Here is a 27854-nt window from a genome sequence, read left to right on the forward strand (position 1 = left end):
TTGCATTGTTCATTTAAAAAGGCCTTCTTGTCTCTCCTTGCTATTCTCTGGAAATCTGCATTCAGTTGGGTATATCTTCCCCTTTCTCCCTTGCTTTTTGCTTCCCTTCTTTCCTCAGCGACTTGTAAAGCCTCATCAGACAGCCACTTTGCTTTCTTGCATTTCTTTTTCTTTGGGATGGATTTAGTTGCTGCCTCCTGAACAATGTTATGGACCTCCGTCCATAGTTCCTCAGGCACTCTGTCTATCAGGTCTAATCCCTTAAATCTATTCCTCACCTCCACTGTATATGCATAAGGGATATGATTTAGGTCATACCTGAATGGTTTAGTGGTTTTCCCTACGTTCTTCAATTTAAGCCGAAATTTTGCGATAAGAAGCTCATGATCTGAGCCACATTCAGCTCCAGGTCTTGTTTTTACTGACTGTATAGAGCTTCTCCATCTTTGGCTGCTTAAGCCTGCCTAATTATGATGGCATAGTCCTACCAGTGTAAACCCATGCCAGTGTAATATCATTGCCGTCATGCCTTTGAGCTACATCAGCATAACTGTTTTAGTTGCAACTCTATCCTCATCCAGCTGACATAACTTGTGGATAAGTCCTGATGGCTACTAGTCCGAATGGCTATATGCTACCTCCAGTACCAGAGGCAGTATGCCCGTGTACACCAGTAGCTGGGGAACAGGGACGGGAGGGTGCTGTTGCACTCGTGTCCTGCTTGTGGGTTTCCCATGTGTAGCTGGTTGGCCACTGTGTGAACACAATGTTGGACTAGATGGACCCTTGGTCTGATCCAGCATGGCTCTTCTTATGTTCTTACAATAAGATAGCACTGTACAGCAGTGTTTCCCAAACTTCTGGACAGCTGAGGCGCACTTATTTTCTGACTTACAGTTTGAGCCTCACTTTTCTCTTACCCAGTGGTTTGAGAGTGTGTAAGTGTAAGAATTACCCTTCTCGAGATGAGCTCACTTCCTGTGCCTACTGTACACAGTTCTGGCCATACCTTCCAATGGAAGGAAGAAAGCCTGCTTGCTCTTGCAGAGGGGCAACAAGCAGCCTCCTTTTAGACCTGACTGCATCTCTGCCTGGGGAATGATTGGAGGATCCAGTCACACCTCATGCATAAACACAAATCGTCTGCACCCAGTAGGGACTGATTGTAAGGAAGGAATGGCAAAGCGGTAAATTGTGGAGCGATGCAGTGGTCAGCCTCCTCTGTGGACTGGTACTTTGAGCTCAACATGGTCATTAATTATTGCATTAATTCATGTTTCATGGCACAAGATTTGACCATTCTTGCATTAAGAAAAGATGGTTGCAGGGCAGCAGAAACAAAGTAATGGTGCCAATGCAAATTAATCTTACCTCTCTCTTTTTTTTTTTTGAGGGTTCATTTTCTGATGTGATTTTGTGCTCCTCTGACAAAGAGTACCACACAGGTGCTAAAAGAATTATCACTTTTGTTGGTAACTTCCAGTCCTAGGCATGTGTTTAGGTTGCAGGGGGTGGGAGCATGCAGGTTGTCGATGTGGGCTGTGTACAATAATCAGAAGAGATCTGGACGCTCTGTATTTGGAGGCACTGAGCATCTCTACACCAGCCTGAAATCTCACATTTAAAACTGGGCTTTCTGCTTCAGTTTTAAATGCAGGATCATGATGAACTCCCTTTACATGCACTTCCTTCCCCACATTTCCCCCTCCTTTTCCCCCTTATCTGATTCATATGTTTCCTTATACAGCCGCTAGATGGCACTATAGTCTAGCTCCGCTTATTGTGAGGTTTCCTCTTTTCATGGAGGGAAACTCAAGCACAACTCAAGCATGGTAATTTGATAGCTCATGATCTCAGATCTTTTAAAAAATGGAAGAAAGGTCATTTAGTGTGGGAGACACCCTGGAGGTTGACGACATCATCCAAAGGACCCACAAACTTCCATGAGTAACCAATCTCAATAGCAGGATAAAAGCTCTATGTGAAGAGGCCCACTGATTGTGAAAAGCAGAGCACAAAAACATTGGCTGTTACAAATGAAATGAATACAGCTTTGCTTTTTAAAAAGCAAATATATAAAAGGAAATGCTCAACTTGGGTTGTGCAGGAGCACATCTGTTTCTGTTCTATCGGTTTTTTGGGAGGATGAGTCTAATTGCCATACATGGAATACCATTAGCTGGACTGGCTCTGGGTTTCTCATCAGCTATTAAGAGTACCTTGTGTGATTCATAGATGCATTTTCAAAGGCAGCTCAGGATGCCTTCTGCATGTCTGCTGTCTGTCTGTGTTTGATCCTAGGTTAAGGTTTTGCAGATGTTGCCACAGTATAACTGGCCCCTTTTATCTCTCATGCTTGAGAGCAGAAAATGTCTCCATATCTGTACCGCTGTGGAACTCAAAAGACAGACCATCCTTCTGCATTCCAGTTTTTAAATGGTATGTCAAATTGCATGCAGAAGTTACTTGCTGCTGTGCATTGCCACATTTCATTTTGGTGTTGGTTGCTGAAGCTTAGACAGTACCAATATTTAGAGCCAATGTTATGCTAGGTTTATTGAAGGCCACTGTAAAGTAGTGGCCAGGAAGTCCCTGGTTCAAATTTCACCTCTATCATGATGAGCTCATTGGGTAAGTGATTCTCTCTCAGCTTCTCAGCTGCAGTTCACAGAATAATTCTGACCTGTCTTGCAGAGTTGCCATAAAGAATATTGAGAGAATGCATGTGAAATTTAATGAGGAGGGACATTGAGCACTCTCACAAATTTAAATAAATAAGGTTCAATCCAAAGTTGCACAAGGAGAAGGCCCTTTGCACAACAGGGCTTTTTCACCTCCTCCTACCCACTACAACCCATTTTCCCTCTGAAAAGGCTTTCCGGAGGGTTGGGAGACCCTCCGGAACAGCATAGGCTGTGGTGCAAGGGCTGCAGTAAGAGTGGGGAATTGCCGTAAATGGGGGCAGAGGCACCTTGCATGAACAGAGCTCTGCTCACACCAGGTACCTCTGCCCAATTTGGGAATGGGGGACGGAGGGAGAAATCCCCCTTATATATGTGTGGTGGGAACTTTGGATCCAATCCAGTTGTTGCTGTTATTATTTACTTTTATATTTAAAAATATATATTTAAATATATATTTTATATTTATATTTTATACTGTTATTTTACTTTTATAATACTTTAATATTATATTTTTCCCATTTTTAAAATGAAGCATACCCCTCCCCTCTCCAGTATTCTGTCTCATAAAAATGGCATTCTTCTCATCCATGCAACTGTCTTTGTGTATCTGACTCTCAGTGATTTTGAATCTGTTATTTAAATTAGTAGGTTTGGATTTTCTATGACTAGTTGCGCACTGGTACCAAGAGGGAAGACCTCTGTGTGACAGAAGAGTAGCAGCAGCAGGGATATATAGGTAGGGAAATGGAACTGGAAGTCATGAAAGGAGCTATGCAGAACACCAACATTTTGTCCCTAGGATACCAGAGCCATTTGCAGATGTTGTTTGCAAAATTGTCTTGCTTAATCTTCTCAACCACGAGGGCTAAAAACATGGCCTTAAAAAAGAAAGAAAGAAACCTGAGATTTGTAAAGAATTTTGGAAGCACTGACGTTCATTTCTCCTTAAATTCGGTTTGTTGTTGTGTGTGAACTGGGATCATGGTTTATCACTAACTCTGGTCAGTTTCAAAACAAGCTATCTTCACACCATAACTTATTAAGCTGACTTGTTTAAACAATCAAAGTAAACCATGCCAAAGTCCTCCTCCTGGTTGTGTGGGAGGAGGATGGGGGAGGGCGCCAGCCCAAGGCTTGTTCAGATTAATTCCAGCTCACGCACATTACACTAAACCATGGTTTAGCATGACATATGAATGCTGCCAGTGGTAATGTAGTAAGCAAAATACAATTTTCTTTGTCCTTCTTTGAACCCAATTAGTATTAGCTATGCCAAATTTTCATGGGAGACATATTACTGTTGGGTCTTCTCCAGATTGTCTGCATATCTGGGATATTTGGTGTATCAGGGCCGAAAAGAAGGAAGAAACAAAACAACAACAACACATACATTCCACACTAAGGCGTAATTCTCACTGTGATGGGAATTACTCCAGTGTATACAGTGTAATAATGCTTAAGCATTGCTCTTGCCAGCAGCTTCGTGGCATGTTTTCCTTAGCCAGTGTGAATTAAAAATACATGCCTGGAAAACTTATTTCGAGCCAAGGAATACCATAGATTAATGCATCTGAGGCACTGTGCTTCTTAGGGCTGGCCAGCACTTTTGAGGCATTACTAGCTCCATCTAAAGTACACATGCAGTGGCTGGAAGTAATGTGGGGGTGACAGTACCATGGTGTGGCAACCCTGGGCCATTTCTCCAGCCCAGGATTGAGGCTGGGAAAGGAGCATGATGGGAGGAGGTTGTCTGACCACAGATCAATGGAGGCACCTTCATTCTTGGAGAAGGACTCTATACCTGTTCTTCCAAGAGCCTGAGAGCGACCCGATCTCCATCCTGATGCAATGCCTCTCCTGGCATGAACCAACCCATACACTACACTGCATATAACACTCTCCTCCGGGAATCTCCTCCAAGGGAGGTTCGGAGGGTGGCAATGAGGAAGAGGGCCTTCTTGTTGGTGGCTCCCCATTTATGGAATAACTTCCCTGACAAGGCCTACCTGGCACCAACATTGCCATCTTTTCGGCGCCAGGTTAAAACTGCCCTCTTCTCTCAGGCATTTGGCAGCGTATCATGAGTCTCTTGATTGTCTCTGGCTGATTGCTTTAAATTCTTTTAGAAATACGTTGTTGTGTGTATTATTTGTTTATGTCATTACATGAATGGTTTTATATTTTATATAATGTATTTTAACGGTTTTTAATGTTTGTATATTGCCCAGAGAGCTTTGGCTATGGGGCGGTATAGAAATATAATAAATGAAATGAAATATTAGGCTCCCTAAATCACGGATGGAGAGCCTCAAGCCTATGGGCTGAATTTGGCCCACCAGGCCTCCTTACTCGGTCCGCCAAGGCATTTTGCTGAGGCCCCTCCCCTTGGAGGAACATGGCTTTGTTGGGAGCTGCCTTGAACGGGCTGTTCCCAAGCCTCCAGTCAGCTTTCTCAGTTGGCTTTGCCTGCCCCTCACCTTTCCTGTTGGTGGCTGAGGGCCAAGCAAAGACAGCTCACTGGTGAGCTGCTCCCTCATGGTGCTGAGAGCACCTTGAGATGGCAGTTTCCCTGGACTTCACTAAATGATCACCGGGACTTCAGACTATGTCAGTGGACTGAAGTCACCTGGGGAAATTCCATAGCTATTACAGAGAAGTCTTCTGCCTGCGATATAGGACTGGATGCCCAGAAACGCTGGTGCTGACACTAGGGCTGCATTCTTTGAAGCACTAAGTACTGCAGCCCGTGCCACTGGCTTGGTTAACCTGACAGTTTCTTCATGCAGACCGAGTTCTGTCTCTGGAGAAAAGTATTGTATGTATGCTCGGCAGCAGCACATTTTCATTCTGCAGTGATTCTTTGACTGCAATGGCTCCAGAAAGTGTTACCACAATTGCGGGAATCATTGCCCAGTGAGGGTACATTCTGCTTCACCAGTGTACACAGTATGTTTCTCCACACATTCCTGTATGCAGGAGTGTTGTTGCTTATGCTAATGAGCGTTGGCTGGAGTGTTGTTGTTTTTTATATTATATTATATAATATTATTATATTAGCAGAGGCTGTAACCCTAGTTACCCCAAAATAAATGCTTCTGCAGTACAGATTTATGGATTTAATCCCAGTCAAGAGTATTATCACTGTTTACGAACTTTATGATACTTATCTGCTGAGGCCCTAATGAGCTTTGGGAATTTATTATGTTAAATGCTAAAACAACATATTCAAATATCACTTGTTATCACGTCGACGGAGTATACATAGCAATAAGAAAAATGGGGCTACAAATTTGAATGTTGTTGTTGATCAATGCACTGGTCATTTGACTACCAAATCTAGCAACAGAATCATGCACCTTTTATACCAAAGAAATAAGAATAATAGATTTTGCACTTTGAAGAATAGTTTGATCTCCCTTTTGATGCTGTAATCTATTGGCCTTTGTAACTAGTTTACTGGTTCAATAAAGGTGAGTGTGTGTGTAAGTATATAATGTCTCCATTACTAAAAAGGGGAGGGTTTCGACAGTCACAAGGAAATTCTGCTGGTCTTGCATGCATATGATGGATGTCTGAAATTATGGTTTTGCCCTAGTGAATGTTGACAATTACTGTTAGATGAATGACTACATTCATTAGTCTGTTTCTGTATTTTCAGATGTTCCCTGGGTGCCTGAGAGACTGTCAGTTTTTCCTTGTGATTATTGCATTTTAGATGTAAGAGTAACGTGCAGTTTTATATTTGTATTGTTAGGGTTCCCTATCAGATTCTTGTGAGTAGGACTATCAGTGCACGTTGCCCTAACACAATACATGGACTTGACAAAGGAGTGTTGCTAGCCCGTGATGTTCTGGTGATGAGTCTCCATGGGAGATAAGAAGGGTTATGGTCTGAAGAGATGACTCATCTGGATTTCCTCTCCAGGTAGGGGGAGGGGGCAAGGTGTCTCTGTGTGGAAAGAAGAGCCTGCAGTTTGAGTCAGACGCAGAGGAAGACGCACAGAGAGCTGAGTTCTCTGAGTGCTGGGAAGTGGCGCAGCACTTACTGAGGCTTGGTTCCCTTTGGAAGGAGGTCACTGGAGGTTTGTGGGTATTTTGTAATATTTCCATTTATTTACAGATATACAAGTTGAGCATAAGTGGAGACATCGCTTAAACACCCCAACAGATAACCAGCTGCTGCCACATCAGATTGTAAGATCATGCCTGTAGGGGCCTAACTATGCATGACTTCAATCATGTAGTTCTACCAATGAGTGCAGCATTGTTTTTCAGAAATTGCTACTGCAGGTGAGGCTGGGGTGGGGTTCTGTAATGTGTTTATAAATCTAGAGAGTGAGGGCCAAAATGGATGAGATATTGGGAAATCAGGGTCATATCCAGTGTTAGTTCTACTTAGAGTAGACCCATTGAAATTAACGGGTCTTAGGTCAGACCAGCCTTCCCCAACCTGGCACCCTCCGGATGTCTTGGACTGCAACTCCCATAATTCCCAGCCAGTATGGCTATTGTGAGCAAATCTCCTGAGGAGTTAACATTCCCTAAAAGTGGCTGATTTGAGCAGTTGTGCTGCTGGACAGTTTTCTCCCCAGTCTAAATCCAACACGGATTTGTGCTGGGTTCACGCAGCACAACAGCCCACACTCAAGGTTGAGTGTGGGTTGTTATTGAACTGTGGGTTGTTGTGTTGTATGAATCCAGCCACCCTAACAAACTATGGCTTGCTAACCACAAAAAACCCACAGTTCATAACCCAACAACAAAACATGAGTTCTCTTTGTGGGTTGTTTGTGGCTAACAAACCATGGTTTGTTGGTGTGGCTGGTTTCAGACAACACAAAAACCCATGGTTCAACAACAACACATGGTTCAATGGCAACCCACACTCAACCCATACTCAGCCTTGAGTGTGGGTTGTCATGTTGTGTGAACCCAGCCACGTATACCAGTTGCTCTTTGTTGACACCACCCTGGTATGTATAAAGCTGCTGTTTTCCCTGCTGTTCTGGTCCTCAGTAACTTAGCCACCAGGCCTGAATGGTGAATGGGCAATCATTGCAGCTGTTTTCTTCGTATTAGAACTCAGTGCTGAATAGTAATTGCTCAGCAATGAACATAATTTCCTGAGAGAGATCCACTAGGGTAATGCAAAAGTAGTCTGGTTTCTTTTCTTTTCAAAAATTAAACCCCAGTAACAAATACTATTATTTAGAGAGTGGAGTGAGGAAATACGCAAAGCCTCAAGTTTCCTTGGAAGAAAGGAATCTGTCTTAGAAAGCAGTGGAATGGGGAATAGCCCTCTCTTCTCAGACTCTTACTTTTCCATTTCTAACTACAAAGTCAGAAAAAGCTTGTGCATGTGTGCAAAGCAGATTTTTGTCTGACTTCTACTTCTTAACGGAGGCTGAGTTGGAGAAGGATCATGCAGCTTTGCAAGTGGTTTTGGAGCTGCTGGTGGAACAAAACAACACGCAGAATTCCTTCTCTAAAACACTTCCAAACTGTTGATTTTATATATCAGGCCAAGCTAGGCTTCATTCTAGTTTGCTCTCTTGAAGTCTGTGCCCCAGTACATAACCACTGGGGCTGATGTCATTCTTGTGTAGTGGAGCAGTCACCTATCCTGATTATGTACAGGCCAAGTTTACATGATCTGTCTCCCCACCCCCACTCCTCTGGTTCCTTAGGGAAAGCTAAGGGCGTGGAGCACAAATATCAGGAGCAGTGGTGCACTTAGGCCTGGACCTCAGGGCTGAAGTCCAGGGCCGTACAGTCCAGGAGGCCCACAAATGGTCAAGGCTGGTGGCTCTGCTTTTGGTGTGGCTGTAAATCCATTCTGGGTTTCAGTCAGAACCATCCAGAACTCTAAAGGATCTATCTAAGGTGCTGAAGCCTATCCCAAAATAGATTTTTATTAATCTTACGTGCAAATTCTGTAGCAGACCAGCTTTTCCCCTTTTTCCAGAATTGGGCAGATTCTGTGGACTTGCGGACCATTTTTCTAATTTCAGAAATTTTGTGTAAATTTCATTATAGAAAAATATGCAAAAATAAAAAATGGCCAAAAATGTGCAGTTTCCCCATAGGCTAAAGTGTGAAAATGCACTTTTTGTGGGAAATGTGTGCATTTTGTGGGAGTTTGTGCATTTTTTGCACATGGGAATTTGCACAAATTTGCATTTGCTCAAATGCAAATTTGTGCAAATTTGGAAACTAATAAAATTCCAGTTACGTTGATGGGCAGATGATGGAATGAAAGGCAGCTGACAAACTGCAAAACACAGAACAGATTTTACACAATCCGTACATCCCCATTCACAGCCCCACAGTGGAGCCACCAGCCTTCACTGCCCCCAGATGACCACCCATAAGAAGAGCCATACTGGATCAGGCCAAAGGTCCATCTAGTCCAGCATTCTATTCATACAGGGGCCAACCAGCTGTCGACCATGAACCCACAAACAGGACATGAGTGCAAGGGCACCCTCCCACCCATGTTCCCCAGCAACAGTATACATAGGCTCACTGCCTCTGGTGCTGGAGGTAGCATATAGCCATCAAGACTAGTAGCCATTGATAGCCTTTTCCTCCAGGAATTTGTCTAACCCTTTTTTAAAGCCATCCAAATTGGTGGCCATCACTACCCAGGGAGCAGCAACTGATGGGGCAGTGGCAAACAGGCCTGACGTCAGCACCTGGGCCCACCAGAACTGACAGTGTTTGCTGCAGCATACTTTCTTCTTATTTTTAAAGACATTTTATAATGGGATGTGGCTGGGCAGGCATGTGCATGGCTACAGGTGCTCATTTTTTTAATTTGTAGTTTTAAAATATCTTTTTTATCCTTTTCTGCAATAAAAATGGTAGTTATCCCAAAGTAAATCAGGGCAGCAGAAGCAAACTCTGTTTTACTTCTGTAGTCATGCTACTGCTATGATTTCAATGATGAAAAACCGAACAGGCTGAGAGTATTTCTTTTTCCTGGGGCTGGCGAACAGGTTTTCTTTTGGGGGCGTGTGCTCTAAAATATTAGGAAAGTAGAACCACTTGTAAAGCATAGAATGGCAGTAAGTGGGCACAGGTGGGGCGGCGGGGGGGGGGGGAGAAGATAAAAGTTAGCTGTATGCTTCACACCTGAAGTAATACACATAGCTGGCTAAACAAGGGCCCTGTAAGTCCAAATTCTAGAATTACTTAGCTGCACCACTGAAGTGAGTGAATTGTAGAGTTGTTAGCAAAGCAGCAGTTCAAAAGCTGAGTACTAATTATTATTTTTTCCTTCTCTTTTATCTCAATAATATGCTCCTCTCCAAAGTAGTAACTGTGGGGGTAGATAAACAGAGACTTGTAAACTTTTAGACTGCTGGGCCTTTTCACACAACGCTATGCAATACTGAATGTCTTTTTCATGGTGAATATATATATCAGCTTGCCAATCTGTGTTTCTGTTCCAGAAAAGGCTGCCATTCAAATGTTAAAAGTACACTCCTTTTCCAGCATTATAGTTAACTTCCCAGCTGGAAAAAGAAACAGTAGAAAAGTAGAAAAGAATCTACTTTTAATTTACAACAGACCTTTAACTAATATAATAGGAATGGTTACATTGCTAGTGTGAAATGAGTTATGTCTTATTATTCTGTATAGAAGTTTTAAAATTGCTTTCTTGTACTCTTATTTGCCTTGTGATCAGAGATCCTGGCCTGGTTCGCACATAACACCAGTTTAACCCATGGTTAACTCATGGTTTGTTGCCCTACCCATGGTTTGTTTAGCAGATGCTCAAACAAACTATGGTTTGTTTTGTCAGTCCCTGGGTTGTTTGAATCTCTCCTCCTTTGCCTGCTCCCTCCCTGTATCCCAAATGCCTTTGTGGCACTGTAGTACTGGCATGTAGAGTGACTGGGTTCTTTGACTGCTCTTGCCCACCACCTCTGTAGCCTGGTGAAACCACCCATCACTATGCACTGAGATACTTTCATGTCTCTTCCATGCCAATCAGCTGGACAGAAGGAGGCATTAAATGGGGAAGACTACGCATGGAGCTGGCTTTCCCTGTTGACTTTCCCCTCATTTAAATTATACCCTTGACAGCCCACCAAGCTGCTGTTTGGCAGGCTGTTTAGAGTGTGATTAACCCGGGAAGCAGCATGCTGAGATGGTTCTCTGCCCATGCTGTCTTCCCCAACACGATTGCAGCAGCACTAGCGCCACAGGGGAGAGATTTGATGGTGGAGGTTGCAGCGGCAGCTTGGGCATCTGTGGCAGGCTACACTGAAGGCTGCCAAGTGCCACATACAGCCCACAATCCACGGGTTGCCCATATGTATTTCAGAGGAACCTTTAACCCTAGTGCCCATGTAACACTAAACCGTGTTTGTTTATTTACAGTGTTTCTATATCACCGATCAACAAAAAGCTCTCTTGGCAGTTCACAAGCAAGTTAAAACCATGAAGTATAAGAATACACAGAGATCAAAATCTTTAACAGTTAAAATGGCATCAGAAAAAAACCAGCATCAGAAAGCAACAATAGTGTAAATAACTAAGAGAGCAATCCTATGGCCACTAGACACTGTCTAGAGGCCATAGGATTTTTTTTGGTTTCTGGGAACTGAGCTCTGAGCCAGGGCTCTGAGCTCTGGTCCCAGAAACCGCGCTCCCCGCCCCCTCATAGCCGGCGTAGTTCTCTCTGTGCTGGCAGCTTTTTGGTGCTGGCCGCTTTACGAGACTTCCTAAGCACCACACAGCCTCCCCCCCTCCCACTCCAATGTCCCTGACTAGATGCATGAAATTGTGTGACTATCCGAAAATGCAGCATGGAGCATGGAGGAGAGGATCCCCTCCGTGCTCCAGCCGCCTTACATAGGATAGTCATTAGCCTCCAAGTTTGGAGGCTGGTGACTATCTTCATAGGATTGCACCCTAAAAAGCACGAAAAACAAATTTAGTGGGAAAATTAAAACATTTCCACATGCGCCAAAAAGACCACAACATAGGTGCCGGGGAGCCTCTCTGGAGAAGGCATTCCACAGGACACCACCACTGAAAAGGCCCTCCCCCTAATGGCCCCCTGCCTCAATTCGTTTGGTGGGGTAACTTGAGAAGGACCTCTCTAGATGATCTTAGGGTCTGGGCAGGTATATGTCCCTTCCTGTATACTCCATTCAACATCTGAGGCCCTGCTCCAAGTCCCACTCCCCAGTGAGATACAGTGGGCAGGCACTCGGAGCAGGGCCTTGTTGGTAGTGGTAATTACTTTGTAGAATGCTCTCCTAAGGGAGGTTCATCAGGTCCTTTATTCTTATATTATTCTTTTTTCTTATATAAACATTTGGCAAAGATATGACTATTCCAGAAGGCTTTTAATTAATCTCCTTGGCTTTGTGATTTTAGTGATGTTACTTGCATGACTGACGTTTATTTGGTATAATTCAATTTTCTGTGTAATATATTGTATTTGTTTTTATTTATTGTATGATGTTTGCTTCCAAAAGCTGTTTTGAGTTTGCTTTGTGAAAAAGGTGGGATATAAGCATTTTCAGTAAATCAACCAAGTTTTTATATGTTTTGTGCATTTACAAAAATATGACTGTAGTTAGATCACAGTTCTATAGGTGTTTCATCAGAGCTCAGACCTAACTGGGATAGTACATTTTCTTTTCCTGAACTAGACAGATTGCATTTAGAAATCTTATCACTGGAGCCCACAGTTCACAAATAACTTATGATTTCCTTGAGGATTCTTTGGGCAAGTTAGCCACATATAAATCTGATCCTCACATTCTACTCATGAAGTCTCTTGAAGAAGCCATCTCAGGAAAGCCAAACGTTACATCAGAATTGGTCTTTGTGAGACAAGAAGATCTTTGTCCATTAAAAAGGGGTGATTGTCCTATTTTAATGTGATAGTGAGTTTTTGTACACGAGACTGCTAATTGGCTGTTAATCTGCTGTATCTACTTATGATTTCATCACAGAATTGAGATCCAAACACTACATGAAGAGCGTTTCCTTTCCTGCTTTTCAGCTACATAACCTGTAGGTGGCACTGTGGTATAGTGGAATAGTGCAAATACATAATTGAAAAAAACAGTTTCTTTCACTTTTACAACTAAATACCACATTTTCCCTGCTCTAAAAAAATTTGCTGAAAGTGCTCTTTAGACACAGAAGCAAAACTGGAGGGTCACAATGTTATCTAAAGAACCTGTGAACAATCATGAGTAGGAAATGATGAATGCACAATAAATGCCTCATGTAGAAAAGTCCAGTGACTGTTCTTATGACCCATCCTTAAAAAAAGAAAAGGTTATGCTTGTGGCCTTATTGTTTTAGAGAAAGACCATCTCAATTAAGTCTTTCCCTAAAGTAAAGAAGAAGAAGAAAAAGAAAAAAGTGGGAGTTTGTGTACAGACTTGGGTTTTACATGGTCATGAATGTCATTTGGTCTTAGAATAGGTTTGAGGTTTTAAAATTGGTGCTCTGTCTCTGCTGTTAAAACATGCACGGCACCACAGAAAATTGTGAAAATGTTTTGACCTTTTAAACAAAACTTGTTCCATGGGATTTGAGGGAATGGATTGTTGTTTTTTGTTATCAAAACAAATGATTACATTTCAAAGTATAACCCTTAAATATGGATTTATCTGTATTCAGAATGAATTGCATTTGGAGCTTTGCCTATTTGAAGTGCTCAAATGCTATAGCAATGGAAAGAGCTATATAGATAGAACTGTATGTTGTGCTAGCAGTGGGAGCTGGGCAAGAAGAATGAAAGCTAAGGGTGATTCCACATTATGCATGAATAAACCTGGGTTTGTAATTGAGTGTAAACTTCACAGGAAGCTGCAGCCAGTACTGGCTCTCTAAGAGTATATCTCTATAGCCTTATTCAGGCGTTATTGCCTGGATCTGTGGAGGGAGGAGCATTGTCGCATATACTAGCCCTGTGTGCTGGCGCTCTCCAGTGATCTTCCCACAAGAAGGTCTGAAGCGGACTATGACGTATCACCCTTCCCCCACCTGTGATTATTATAACTTCACCACTCCTCATAAATATTTTGACAACATCAAGTATTGATTCTAGCTCCAGAATTTCAGTACCTCTATATTCTCTCTACCTCTTCCTTGAGGTAAATACCATAGAGTGAGTGTATGTGGAAGGAATACAAAAACTATAACCTAAGAAACCACTTTATTATGATGCTGCCACCACCCTCCTCCTCATGAGGAGAGAACCTTCAATTTCTGTGTGTGTGGTGGGTGTAAATTCCTAAACTTTGGCCTATTCCTTTCATATCTTCATCGAACCCTTTTACTGGTAATAAATGAGACCAAGAATGGTGTGGTTTGAAAGAACAAATTAAAAATGAAACTTTATTTACATGGTATAAGATGTTTCAATGCAGTTTGAGTTTTATGTGATGAAATTCTTGTTTAAATTTTGTATTAATTCCTTACCTACTCTACCCTTTCTAGTAATAATACATCAAAATAATAAATATACCTTCCTCCACCTCCCAGGGGAATCTAATCACCCGCAAAGCTAGAGCCCAGTGCCCTAATCCTACCCCTCAGAAAGCCAATCCCCGTCTCCACCTCTAAAGAAAACCAAGGGCCTGTTATTCCCAATCAGCAGCCAATCAGGTGACACCATTTAAACCTGAACATTCTAACTCCCCCCTTCCCTCTACTTACCATAGCCTTAAGGAGAAAGGTTATGTTAGAATACATCAATCAATCACATAAATATTAAAATATACAATTAAACAACAAAACAAAACACCATTTTGTCACAGGCGACTTTAAGAGACCCCCACCCCCTTGAGGCCTTCCTGCTCCATGCAAGAAGGTCAAGGAGCCAGACCTTCACAGGACATTGGGGCGAGGCTAGCGTGCACATCTGCACTCCTCCCTCCACAAGTTCAGGCAATAATGCTAGAATAGGACTACTGATACATGCATTTCCAAACATGTGTTTAACTCATTCACAGGTGCAAAAGTGCTGCAACCCAATTAAATAATTTTCAGTCAATCAACTCTATGACTTTTAGTCAATTAATTAATTACTCTTTTGATTTAAGTTTGCATATGGATAAAACAATCGCTCTGAAGTGAGGCGTTCACTTCTTTATTTCTTGATGATACATTTATGTGTTGCAGCTAGGAATGGGGAGAAATTAAGTCGGTTCGGTTTGCATTTTAATGTAAAGCTGCCTAATTTGCACTTCCCAAATCAATATGCGAAACCAAAACAATTATCATTCAGCATTTGCACTTCCACGAATTTTGCAATGCAGTTCTCCAATCAAAACATGCATATAAAAATGTGTATATTGGGGGAAATGCACACAAAGATGTGTATATTAGTGAATATAATGTACAAAAATTCATTAACTTGGGGGAAATTGCTTGCAAAAATGTGTACAGTAAGCAAAATTGCATACAAAATGTGTATATTTTTGTTGTTGCTTTATTTTTATTACATTTATATACTGCCCAACAGTCAAGGCTCTCTGGGCAGTTCACAACAATTAAAATCTTAAAATACAACACAGTATTATAATCCAGGGGAAAGGTAATCAGCTTGTAATAAATGAAAACTCTTCAGGCCAGTTGGGTATTACTTTGTTGCTGGCATTTCATATGTGATAATCACATGTGCTAAAATGCATTGTGTCGGTTTATAATATACAGATCTGATCCGTGGTCAGATATATGCAGGCGCAGATCTGATCTGTTTAGGACATAGATCTACTGGAGCCTGCAACGTATACTTTTTTTTGGTGAGAGTGCAGAGGTGAAAATGGTTCCCACTTCTTCATTACCTGAAAGAAATATCTGAATCATCTGGCCTATGAGACAGGACTGTGTGGACAAGCAGGCTAGTTAAAAATACTGTAACTTTTTTGTGGGCATATTTGCAAAGCTTGGGTATGCTTCTTAATAGGTACCTGGGAATGTTAAATAAATTGAGTACTACTGACATTATGACTGTTCCTTCAATACAGGAGGTGTATAATGTTTCCTGCGATGATCTGATTCTCCAAAGTGTTCCTGAGAGACTTTCTGGCACCCTGTTCACAAAGCATCTAAACCAAAGAAAAGCATAAGTTCCTGATGTATATGGATGATCCTATCTCAATATGGCGAATATTAGTGATGCGGGAGGTGAGCTAACTAAAAGTGATCAGTTATTAACGTGAGTGTTTGCTTAGGTTCATGCTATCTGATAAACCTCATCTGTTTTGGTTGTTGGGAAACCAGCCACACATATGCAGGATTTTGCAGAAGAGTGTAATAGTTAATTGGGGTATTGCATATGGATTTTATTATACCAAGCGGTATATATGTCTTACTATAAATAAATGCAATAAATTGTTAATGTAGACTCACAGTTCCATTGCTCAGGGCTGAAAACAGGAGCAAAGGACCATGTCTTAATCCCTGCATGCATTAATGTAAAAGGTGCTAACACATTTTAAAAACTGAAAGACTAAAAAGTCCAGAAAAATAAAAAGGTCTTCACCTGACGCCAAAAAGACCACAACACAGGAGCCAGGCAACCCTCTCTGGAGCATGTGTTCCAGGGCACCACCACTGAAAAGGCCTTCTCTCTAGTAGCCACCCAGCTCTTCTTTTTGGTGGGGCACCCAGAGAAAGTCATCTTAGAAGATGACTTCAAGGTTTGGGTTGGTCTATATGGAAGGAGACTCTCCTTCAGGTATTTGGCCTGCAAGCCAGTTAGGGCTTCAAAGGTTAATGCCAGCACTTTCAATGGGGCATGGATAGGGACAGAAAGCCAGTGCAGATCATAAAGCACTGGAGTAATATGATCATATTATCTGGTCCCATTTAACAGTCTTGCTACCCTGTTTTGGACTAGCTGAAATTTCTGGACTTGTTTTCAAAGGCAGCCTCACGTACAATGCATTGTAGTAATCTAACTGGAAGAGAACCAAAAGGTTCATGCTTCGCATGTCTTTTTCTCGGCAAAAGTCATTCCACAGGTCCACCAAAGCGGTTCCATCCCTAACCAGGCTTAAAGCCCAGTTGAAATGGATCTAGAAAATCAGTTTCATGAGAGAGTGCTTTGAGCTGACCGGCAACCACTTGTTCAAGCAACTTGCCCAGTTAACACCATAAGAAAGTATTGACCTTTTCAGTATTGTTTCTTTTTTGTTTGGACTGTGAAGGGGACAGTGATCGACTGGCTTCTTCATTTCAGTCCCACTGGACCTAGTAGGAGAGGGGAGATGGAGGAAATTAAGATCCAGGGATGCAGAGTCAGTTTCTAGCATATCTACTTAGAAATAAGCCCCATTGACTTCAAGACTGCAGCCTCAGTAAAAATTGAGTAAAAACACCAAAGCATTGTTGTTGTTGTTGCAAGCATAGGAAGGTGAAAACCACAGTGCAAATGTCCTGGAAGATTAACCTTGAACATTGAACATGGTTGTATGGAGTTGGTAAAGCTACAGGAGAAATTGAGCAGAATGAAGATGATTCAGTAGTAAATAATCCAGATGAGGAATGAGTTCTTCTGACCACTTCACTTTGTGTTTAACGGAGAGCAGCAAAAGAGAAGATGTTCCCACTGGACCGGTTCAGTTTAGTTGAAGACTTTGGAATGGGAAAGACCTGGGTATATCTTGCCAGTTTTCCATACTAACAAATACTTTTCTGCTGACTTCAGCTCATGTTGGGTTGAACTCTAAACTCCATTTTCCGGTAATATGATGAACTCCTTTGACACCAGTGGTTTTATACTGAGGTAGCCGACCACACAGTACACTGAGTACAGTATCATAGGCCTGCAAGGGACTGGAAGGCCGTGAATGTGAGCAGCTGGATTCTGCACCATTCTCTCCTGAGCTCGATGCTTGTGTGAGCTTTGTTCCTTGAACCAGACTGTGGCAAGGAAGGCGCATGAAGCAGAACACGTGGCTTGGGAAATTAATTCTTGGCCAGATTAACGGGTGAATGGGTGGAGCAAGGGGATGAAAAGAGGGGGGTGTCACTGATGGGCAGGGAAAGTTGTAACTCAGAGAAGGAAGGAGGTGTGTCTCAGTGCCCAGTATGATACCAGTGTTTCCTAGTGGGTAGGTGGACATAGCATGCATGCTGAGTGTCAGTTTCTCTCCCCTTCAGTTGAGGGGAGGAAGGCAGTTTGCAGGTAACAAGAGCAGGGCCCAATCTACATGGAAACGGTTTCTGAAGCATTTTTTGGTTATAGCTGGATTTTCATGAAATTGCTTTGGTCCTTCCATGGCACATGTAGCCAGGTAATGCAGTATTTACATTTTAAAAACCAACTTTTGCAGGGCAAAACACACCTGAAACCACTCTGATCCTAAATGACAGATTCCTGCAGAGGAAGTGGGGACTCTGGGGAGAGGTGTTTGCTAACTGCTGGTTCACTCAGGCCTTGTGGGAAGGGAAGGAGAGACAGCCCCCGGCCAGCCTGCCTGGTGCACCTTCCCTCCCCCCTTTTGTTCAGCACTGGGAAGCGATTGCCAGTGATGCTCCCCCAATTCTGCCTTCCCTCCCCCATCCCCTCGGGAGCTGTGCCTCTGTGTCACAAATTGCTGCCGGTGCCCCTTGCTGCCCCAAGTGCCTCCCGCCAAGGCTGGCTGGGAATCTTCTCAGGCCACAGTCCCACTCACACTTACCTGGAGTAAACCACACCGAACACAGGTTTCAGCAGAGAGGTTTCACATATAGGCTGAGAGGTGCACTCACACAATGTCGTTACTTTGCAATAGCGCTATATCAGGAGTATAGCTACTTTAGCGCAGAGCGTGGTTTATGAAAGTTTTCGGCTGGAAAGGGTGGGTTTGCTGAGGTGGCAATGACATCATATGGCATGGACAGCTGTGAGCCATAGTAACACCAGGGTAAACCTCCTGTGTAGATGGGCCCCAGATCTTCTTGTTGTTTGGACCAGTTTTAAGCCTGACCTAGAAGTTCTTATAGTAGGGGTGCAGTGCAGCCCATGCAACCTCCTTGGGTTCCTCCAGGGGGCGGGGCTTGGCCTCAAAGCCCCACCCCCTGGAAGAATCTTCATTGTTGCCTTCAATCTCAGATCAGAGATACTGGCAATGAAGTAAATAGTGGGGGACTCAGCTAGTGCCGGCAGGAGTGGCTGCTCTTCTTGGTGCTGGCTGAGTTCCTTCACGCAGTTCCCTCACAGGGACACTGTGCAAAGCCAGGGGACTTGGCTGGAACGGGAAAGAGTGGCTGCTTTGTGCAGCGCCCAGCACTCTCACAGGATTGCTGGGTGCTGCATGGTCCCAGGGAGTTGGGTGGCACCAGTCAGAGTACCTGCTCTTCCTGGTGCCAGCCGAGTTGTGTCGTGCATCACACAGCACCCCCATGGGGACACCATTTGCCGTGTGAAGTCAGAGACTCAGCCAGCACTGGGAGGATTGGCTGCTTCTCACATTGCTGGCCAAGTCCCTTTCTTCGTGCTGACAGAGGCCTGGAACTCTGTGCTGCCTATCACAGCATGGAGAAAGGCTAAAATGGGCTGAGGTGGGGTGAAGACAATGGCCATGGCCATGCCCACTGACATCATCTGGCCTGCGGAGGGCCTGGTGGGCGGCAATACTTTGGCACTCCTGTCTTAAAGGGATTGGGAAGTATCATCTGACTTGGCCGCCAAGCACCCCAGAGCTCAGCAAGTGGCTGGGAGCACTGCAGCTCCCCAGTGCTCTCACCCTGGCCTCCCTGGGAGGAGGCCAGGGTGAGAGTGCTGGGGGCTGGCCACGCCAGGACCTGTCCTGCCTCTACTGGCCGTTAAGGAAGCCCTTGATAGCTGGTGCAAGGAGGAAGGGCCTTGGTGGCACCCCAGCACTCTCACCCTGGCCACACCAGGACCCGTCCTGCCTCTACTGGCCGTTAAGGAAGCCCTTGACAGCTGGTGCAAGGAGGAAGGGCCTTGGTGGCACCCCAGCACTCTCACCCTGGCCTCCTCCCAAGGAGGCCAGGGTGAGAGCACAGGGGGCTGGCCTTGCCGAGGATTCAGCAGTCAAACCATTGTGCACATAAAGCACAAGGACTTGACTGCTGGAGTCCTTGGCGTGGAGAGGAGGGGCGGCTTGCATGGCTCGGTAGGTGGGTCAAGTGGGTTGGCTCGTTGAGTGGGTCCAGGCCATGAGAGCTGGGGGGGCAGCTTGTCGAGCTCCCCCTACCCCAGACAGAGATGTGTCCGTCCATTCCTAGTTATAACACTCTTTTTAAGTGTGTTCTCTTGGAATGTAAAAGGCTAAGCTTAACACAGGAGTGCCGAAAGGGATGCTTGTTATTGTTTTACGAATCTTGTTTGCTGTTATTTTATCTTCCCAGCACTCTAGATCATTGTATGTTTTAAGCTGGACTTCCTACTTCAAGACACAGATGTTAATTTTAGAGTTTAAGCCATGAAATCTGATACAAGCATTTGGAAAGCCGGGAGAACTATCTGTACTCTATAGCTTGTATAAACTAATCTTTTGAATGGACTGACCTTCTTGGAAGTAATAAAACTACATGGCTAGGTTAGCTCCTTTGAAATCAGTGATTACTGGAACTGAATGAGTCAAACGTAAGCCAAGTGATTGCACCTGCATGTATGGGTGGGACAAAGTCCTTATGCTTTGAGCTAATTAAGTATAAGAAATGCAGAGGAGGTAGGGCAAATTCTTAAGACGAGAGGGCAAGAAAGGGGTCAAGAACAGAAGAGCTGCTAAAAATTAACTTTACAATTCTGTTCCATGCATGAGGGAAAGTATGTCTTAGGAGAGAATATGCTGACATAGTGACTTTTTACATTCATGGGTTGGCCCGCTAATTCAGAATTTCAGAGTGTTCTGCTTATTAGGGATGTACGAATCAACAAAATCCGAGCTCCTTCAGGTTCTCTGACTTCCACCTCAAAATTTGTTCTGACTTTTTCCGTATCAGACTGCAAGCTTTGTTTTCTCCTTTTCATGTAAAAATTTGTGTATATTTTCATGCACATTTTCCCAAATATACACAACAGTTGTGCACATTTCTGAATTATATGCATTCTTCTCCCATTGATTAAAGCACATTTGTGCACATTTTTCAAAATACCAATTTTCACGCACATTTTTCAAATGTATGCATTTTTCAAACACATTTTTTTTGTTTTGCAAATCACATGACAAGTTTGGAAATGTAAGGACTTTGCCCACAGATTGCATTTGGGTCTGTGTTCGGTTCCAGAAAGTGCAAACTGGGTAAATTCTGGTAAAAAATGAACTGAAACGAATTTCTCATACATTCCTCCTGCTTATTCCAGTAGCTCCGGGGCAGCAGATGTGTGTGTTGGAAACTTCACTGGATGAATTTCTGAAGCTGGAGACAGACAATCGTTCTTTTAAGAGGATTAGGTGGTAGGATGGGGCCACCTCTGCCCATGGTATACAGTCATTTCTTTTGTCCCCCTAACCTCTCTGTTAAAACAGGTTTTACAGGGTTTTATGTACGAGTCACAAGCAACAATAGCTCATCATACCACCTTCAGTTCTCTGAAACATTATGGTCTTTCTAGTGTTAAAAGTACAGAGGTTCCATCAGGAAAAAAAGGCAGCAAGGCAACCCGAGTGGGAGGTTTTGCTGGAAATACATGCTTCTAGCCTGAGAACTCCACATTACTGCTGTGAAGGCTGAAAGCCAGTGTGGTGTAATGTTGGACTGGGACTCAGGAGATCCGGATTCTAGTCCGCACTCAACCATAAAGCTCACTGGGTGACTCGGGGCCAATCACTGACTCTCCGCCTGACCTACCTCACAGGGTTGTTGTGAGGATAAAATGGAGTGGAGGAGGACTATGTGAGCTGCCCTGGGGAAAAGGGTAAGTTATAAATGTAATAATAAATAATCCATTGGCCCTGTTTCAGCCCCTATCTGCAGCACAGACTATAAAGCAGGGATGGTAAACATGTGGCCCTCCAGGTGTTGTTGGATTCTAATGGCCATTGTTTTGCACCATGGCCTGTTACCTTTTGCTATGCTGGCTAGTGGTGGTGAACATTGCAGTCTAGCAAGATCTAGAGGATGATACATTCCCCACCCATGCTGCAAGGCAGGGGTGGCTAACCTCCAGAAGACCAGAGGCCAGTTTTGCCCGCAGAACCCACCGGGGGCCACACCCTTGCCCCCAGCCACATTCAGCAGTGCAGTGGCAGGAGTAGGAATAAAATGGGGGGGGCTACCACCACAGCAAATTCAGCAGCAGTGGGGGCACACAGAAGCCCATGTGCTGTGTGTTAACACCCCCCCCCCCGTGCTATAAGGGATCAGGGCTGCAAGTAATGAAACCTGCAGGGTGAGATGAGCAATAGAAGCATCTATTGAATGCAGGGTGAGATGAGCAACAGAAGCATCTATATTCAGACCCATCTAAATTATACAACCTTGTAAGATATACAGCCTTCAGCTGGGATCCAAAAACAGTACAGCCGGGAGTAAGGCAGTGGTATTTCAATTGGACATCTGAGAAAAAATGCAGGGGTGTTGAAATCTTTTTCACCCACTCACTCACTCACTTACAAACATTTTAGGTTTTCAAAATATGATACTCTATGGACGCTTCACCCTCTCAACTCAGCCCTCATGGACAGATCCCTTCTAATTTAAACAGCCCCCTTGCACACTCCCTTAGCGCCCCAGCATTACCCATTAGCCTTCCCTAAGCTCCTTCATTATATCTCCCCCCTCCCCCTCCAACAGAAAAGTCCACACACCCAGCTGGATTGAACTGCACGCGCGCGCGCACACACACACACACAGACACACACACACACACACACACACACAGTGGTATAGTGGCAAATTTGGAAATGCAGGAGCTCATTGTGACAGTCTCCAAGGGCAGTCCAAAAATTTCAGGCAGCTGTGCTGATCCATATCAACAAACCAGTTCTAGGAGTTTTCATCTCCACCAGGAGCACGTCTTTGGTAAAGTGAATAGGTCATAATTGCCCATTCCAGACCAAGTCATCCCAAATACTTTGCATTCCAACATGGAACAATATATTGTTGCTTGGAAAACTCATTCCCCCCACAGCTACAGGTGAGGATTGCAGCTAAGCTCAGAGGGAACGGAATTCTGAGGGGGGTGGCAGATGACATCAGAGTCCCTGTTAATGAAAAAGTGCTGGGGCTGCGTCCCTGTGAGCCCTGCCTCCACTACACCACTGGCTGTGATCCTGTTCAGTAATCAAAGGAAAATAGAAAGGAAAATGAGATGTGGAAGGAGCCCATGTCAACCCTTCTAGGAACTGGGACAAAACTGATATGAGGAGGAGCCACAGTGTGGACTTCTCTCATGTGACCTGAGCTTCTTATGTCACAGCAGTGTATGAAGGAGCCACCATGTGGAAGTTCCCATGATAATGTGGGAAAGAGGTCTTAGAGTGCAGTGAGGTAGACAGCAAGGCGCACAGTCTTTGCTTGTATGGCATTATGTGCAGGAAACAGGTGTACAGTGGACAAACTAGCTCTGGTGCTGGTATGTTTTGTTGAATCTCCCAAGGCTGTTTCGGTGACCTAAACTGAAAAAAGAGAGACATTTCCTGAGAGCAGAACCATGCCCTTCTTAGACCTCTATTTACTTATTACATTTTTGGAAAGCTACAGCAAGAAAACTAATATGGAAAGAGTGGGGGAAACCGGGAAACCTCCCCTCCCCACTTCATGCCATGTTTGTTGCTCGCTGTCTTCTTTTGCCCATGTGGCAGTGGTGGGATGTTGCATTCTAAAATTTGGCATGGAAAATGCTCTCGCTGAGAAGCGCCTGAGAGTTCTGGCTTTGAATTAAACACATTCTGAGCCTTGGAAAATCCTGTACTGACAATGTAATGTAGACCTGGTTCACAGGGCTTGTAAACTGTGCAACTTCAGTTGTGCATGCATGCATAACTAACCTCACTCTTCACCAGTGCAAATCTGGGAAAGAAAGCTGATATCCGTCTCCTGGGAGGTTTTAGCCAAGCTTTCTTCCCCTTTCCAGCAACACGGAACGCCATACTACATCTTTGCCCAACCTGGTGCCTTCCAGATGCATTGGAGTGCAATTCCCATCATTCCCATCTGGCATGGCCATTGGCCATACTGGCTGGCAAGGACAGCAGCTGCAGTCCAAAACATCTGGAGAGCACCAGGTTGGGGAAGGCTGTCTTGCCATTTCTCTGAACCTGCATCCTCTACAGGGGTGGAGTTAGATTGATTTTTTAAAAAACGATTGATTAAAAAAAAATGCTAGTCCTCAGCAGCAGCGTCTTATGCAGAGGGCACAGCATGCTGCAAACATCTGTATGTGTTCATGTGACCGAAATAAATCAATAGTGGTTTTATATTTCTACGCAGAGGTGCAATTTAAATAATGGAGGGAGCAATCCTATGGCCGCTAGTCAGCAGCTAGATGGCCATAGGACATCTGGTTTTCTGGGAACTGACCTTGAAGCTTGCACTCCGAGGTTGGATCCTGGAGAACCAACCTTCCCCCCATTCTGCGCTGCCTTGCAGGCAGCGTGGAACAGCCCTGTGCTCCACACTCACAAGAGGAGCATGGAGCAGTCAAAACGGGGCATTCCTGGGGGGGGGGTGTTCTGGGGCGGGGAGGGCGGAAATTCTGGTACAACAAATCCTATGTGTTGTCTAGCAGCCTCCTCCCCTGCTCTGCCCTTGGCTGTCTAGCTGAAAATGTAGGGTAGGAGAAGCGCGGAGGAAATGATCCCCTCCGTGCTTCTCCTGCCCTGCGTTGGGTAGACGGTTGCCTCCGAGTTCAGAGGTGGCTGCCTATCTGCATAGGATTGCGCCCTAAAGAAATGTGTTGGTTCCCCCCCCCCCCGAGATGCTGATCCCTCTTCTGCTTTTTGGCACAGGCATGCAGAAACAGATTTTTTGAGGCTTAACTCCTTGTCTGTCCCTGTGGCTACCATATTCTACACCAGGGTTGGGCACATTTGGCAATTTGATAAACTGTCCAGGGCACCACCACAAAATGGCTGCCATGAGAGGATAAGTAACCCACCCAAAAGACTGAATACAAGGCAGAGGTGGGGCCTGAGCCACAACAACATATTAAACAACTCCTTTGAACCCCCCGTTTTCGGCATGAACAGAAACCTATTTCACAGCAATCCCAGCTGCCATTAAGAAAATGAGTTAATTTTTTTTTAAAGTGAGAGGGGTAGGCCACCTTGGTGGACACAAGGAAAGGTGCCCGGGGGTGCATTGGTGCCCATAGGCACCGCGTTGCCTACCCCAGTTCGACACAGTGGAGAAAGGATAGAGGAGTGGAGACAAGGCAATCCAGCTGGTTGTGATGGGTGATTTAAAATTTCATCTCTTAAATCTGGAACTTAAGCTTGGACTTGGAGTGTTGTTGTTGTTTTTGTTGTTATTAAAAAGTGGCACTCTGTGTGGCTTACACAATTAAAATTGATAAACTGAAAAAATAATACATTAAATACAATAAAAATATAACATTTATGGTGGGGGGGGGAAAGAATTAAAAACAGCACCCAACCTAACTGACCCATTTACAGGCCAAAGGCCTTCTTCAATAAAGTGATTTTTCCCTGCTGGCGGAAGGACAGCAGAGAAAGAGAGCAAACAGAGAGTTCCACAGCCTGGGAGCAGCCACCGAAAAGGCCCTCTCTCAGGTCACCACCAAATGCAGCTCCAGAGGTGGCAGTCTCGAAAGAAGGGCTTCTCCAGAAGATCTTAAGGACCAGGCAGGCTCATATGGGAGAGGGCCATCTTTCAGGTAGCCTGGTCCCAAGACATATAGCGCTTTATAGGTCATAACCGGCACTTTGAATTCTGCCTGGAAACAGACCAGAAACAGAGTTTCTCAAAACATAACATGATAGTAATTCATCAAAGGCTGCTTCTCCCATTCCAGTTAAAACTACAGGTGAAATCGGAAGGACACACTTCTGTCAGGATTTGTATCTGAAATGTGTCTGTAATGTGTAGCCAAAACATTACTTTTGCACAAATATTTACAGCTTCTGAAATTATACCAATTTCTGTAATGTCTGATGACAGTGGCTCCCATGGAGGCTTCCTCCTTCACCTGCTCTCTGTGTTACAATAGCGCTTTCTTAGCCCAAGAAAGACAGGCCTACATGCTGTGACTAATGCTTTATTGAGAATGAAACAAGATCTGTAGCGCTTGCTTAGGCTGCTCTCTCTTGACCTCCACACTGGAGCCTGGCCTCCAGTCTCCCTGCAGTTCCCCTGCTGGATACAACTGCTACCCATTATAATATCCCCAATGTCATATTTGTTGAGAGAACATGTTAATAATGTGAAGATAACTGCTCAAACTAAATATGTAGAACATTTAACTTGAAAGTAGTACTAGTTCTGACTGACAGCTAACTAAGTTGCCTATCAGTCATTTAATACAAAATCTGCATATTGTTTAGGTGGTTTGATTTGACTGTGGGTACATGTGTTCTTCTTAAGGTCACTGTGTACAGAAGTATCTTGATCCTGCATGTTGTTGCTGTTCTGTGCTGGTGATGCAGTTGTATGTGTCTCTGGATTTCAAGGTTTGGCGTCAGGAATCTGGCACGCATCTGCACGAGAATATGGAATGGTAGAATAGTCCTGCATATCATCATCCACCACATCTGAGGTGTCTTGGAGTCCTCGAGGCCTCGTTAGATGAATAAACTTGTGATTCTGTCGATAAGACTGTTCATTAACTTCAGTAATATAAGTGCAAGGTTTATTTGTCCCATGCAAGTTCCTTTTGTCCAGGGACATGACTTGTCTTGAGGAAATAACTGGACATGTACAGAATCTCTAATGTGTGGTGGTAGTAACTCTTTTGTATCCCTGTCATAGTAGGCTTTAGTTTTACTGCATTTGTGTTGCAGCTGATCTGTGACTTTTGTTACATCTTTAGATCTCAATAATGCAAGAGATATAGGCACCAAGAATCGTATGCATCTGGACATAAGTCTTTGCACTGGGCTGCTAGTCATGCCAGCAGTGGGACTATTTCTCCACTCCAGAATAGCTTGCCAAATGTTTTCTTTATTTCTTGCCATTTTCTTTAACAGAGTTTTTGAAATGTTGACAGCTGATTCAACTTCGCAGTTAGATTGGCTGTTGTAAGGAGATGATGTTATGTGGTGAAATTCCCAGTCTTTTGAAAATCTGGCAAATTCTTTGCATGTGAACTGTGGTCCACCATCTGAAATCATGCAGTCGGGTATGCCTAGTCTGCTGAAATGGTTCATGATTCTTTCTATTACTGTTGCTGATGTGGTATCTGGCATAGTGGCTAGAGTGTTGGACTGGGAGTCGGGAGATCTGGGTTCTAGTCCCCACTTGGCTATGGAAGCTCACTGGGTGACTTTGGGCCAGTCACAGACTCTCAGCCCAACCTACCTCACAGGGTTGTTGTCGTGAGGATAAAATGGAGAGGAGGAACGCCGCCTTGGGTTCCTTAAGGAGGAAAAAAGGTGGGATATAAATGTAATTAATAATAATAATAATAATAATAATAATAATTTCTCAGAAATCTGAGCAGTAGTCTACTAGAATGAGATAATTGCCGCCATTTTCTGTGAAGAGGCCCATTCCCACCTTGCTTCATGGTTTGTTAGGAATGCTGTGTATTAGCAGTGGTTCCTTCTGCTGACTTGCTTGGAATTCAACACATGCATCACAGTTGCTTACGAGGTCTCTGATGTCATTAGCAATATTTGGCCAGTATATCACATCTCTACCTTTCCTCAAACATCCTTCTATTCCAGAATGTCTGTGATGTATTCATGATAATATGTCTTTCCCCATGGTCTTTGGAATAAATATCCGTCGTCCTTTGAATATGATGCCATCTTGGACACTTAATTCATCATGATAGTTCCAGTAGGCTCGAGTGGACACTAGTTTTTTCCTGGGTATCTGGCCAACCTGCTAAAATAATAGAGATCAATTCCTGCAGCTCTTTGTCCTGTAAAGTGTTTTGCCAGACTCTTTGAAGTCCTTCCTGTGAGATGGGCTTGATTAATTCTTTCTAGTTCCTCTTGTGTTGCTTGTGCTTCAAGGGAACTAAGTATCTCATAGTCTCGCTTGTCGGTGTGCCTTTCTTGTGGCAAGGGTGCCCTGGACAGGAGATCTGCTATGTACATCTCA

General features: G+C 44.0%; 1 protein-coding gene across 12 annotated transcripts in view; it reads left to right on the plus strand.

The window, feature by feature from the left end:
• The window catches only part of RGL1 (ral guanine nucleotide dissociation stimulator like 1), a 187979-nt gene that overhangs the window by 36043 nt on the left and 124082 nt on the right, over nucleotides 1–27854 (plus strand). For 2 of the 12 annotated variants that reach the window (XM_084851346.1, XM_084851355.1), the window contains 3 exons: nucleotides 2302–2439; nucleotides 6805–6974; nucleotides 15695–15854. In XM_084851346.1, the coding sequence (XP_084707472.1) occupies nucleotides 15830–15854 (25 nt within the window). In that variant the 5' untranslated portion in view covers nucleotides 2302–2439; nucleotides 6805–6974; nucleotides 15695–15829. Of the gene's footprint in view, nucleotides 1–2301; nucleotides 2440–3329; nucleotides 3421–6438; nucleotides 6767–6804; nucleotides 6975–12661; nucleotides 12723–15694; nucleotides 15855–20988; nucleotides 21109–27854 lie in introns of all 12 variants that reach the window. The other 10 variants (XM_084851354.1, XM_084851353.1, XM_084851344.1 and 7 more) reach the window with 9 other exon arrangements.

This window comes from Heloderma suspectum, chromosome 4, assembly GCF_057233095.1.
Source record: "Heloderma suspectum isolate Gila_16-S chromosome 4, 16-S_ref, whole genome shotgun sequence".
Lineage (NCBI taxonomy): Eukaryota > Metazoa > Chordata > Lepidosauria > Squamata > Helodermatidae > Heloderma > Heloderma suspectum.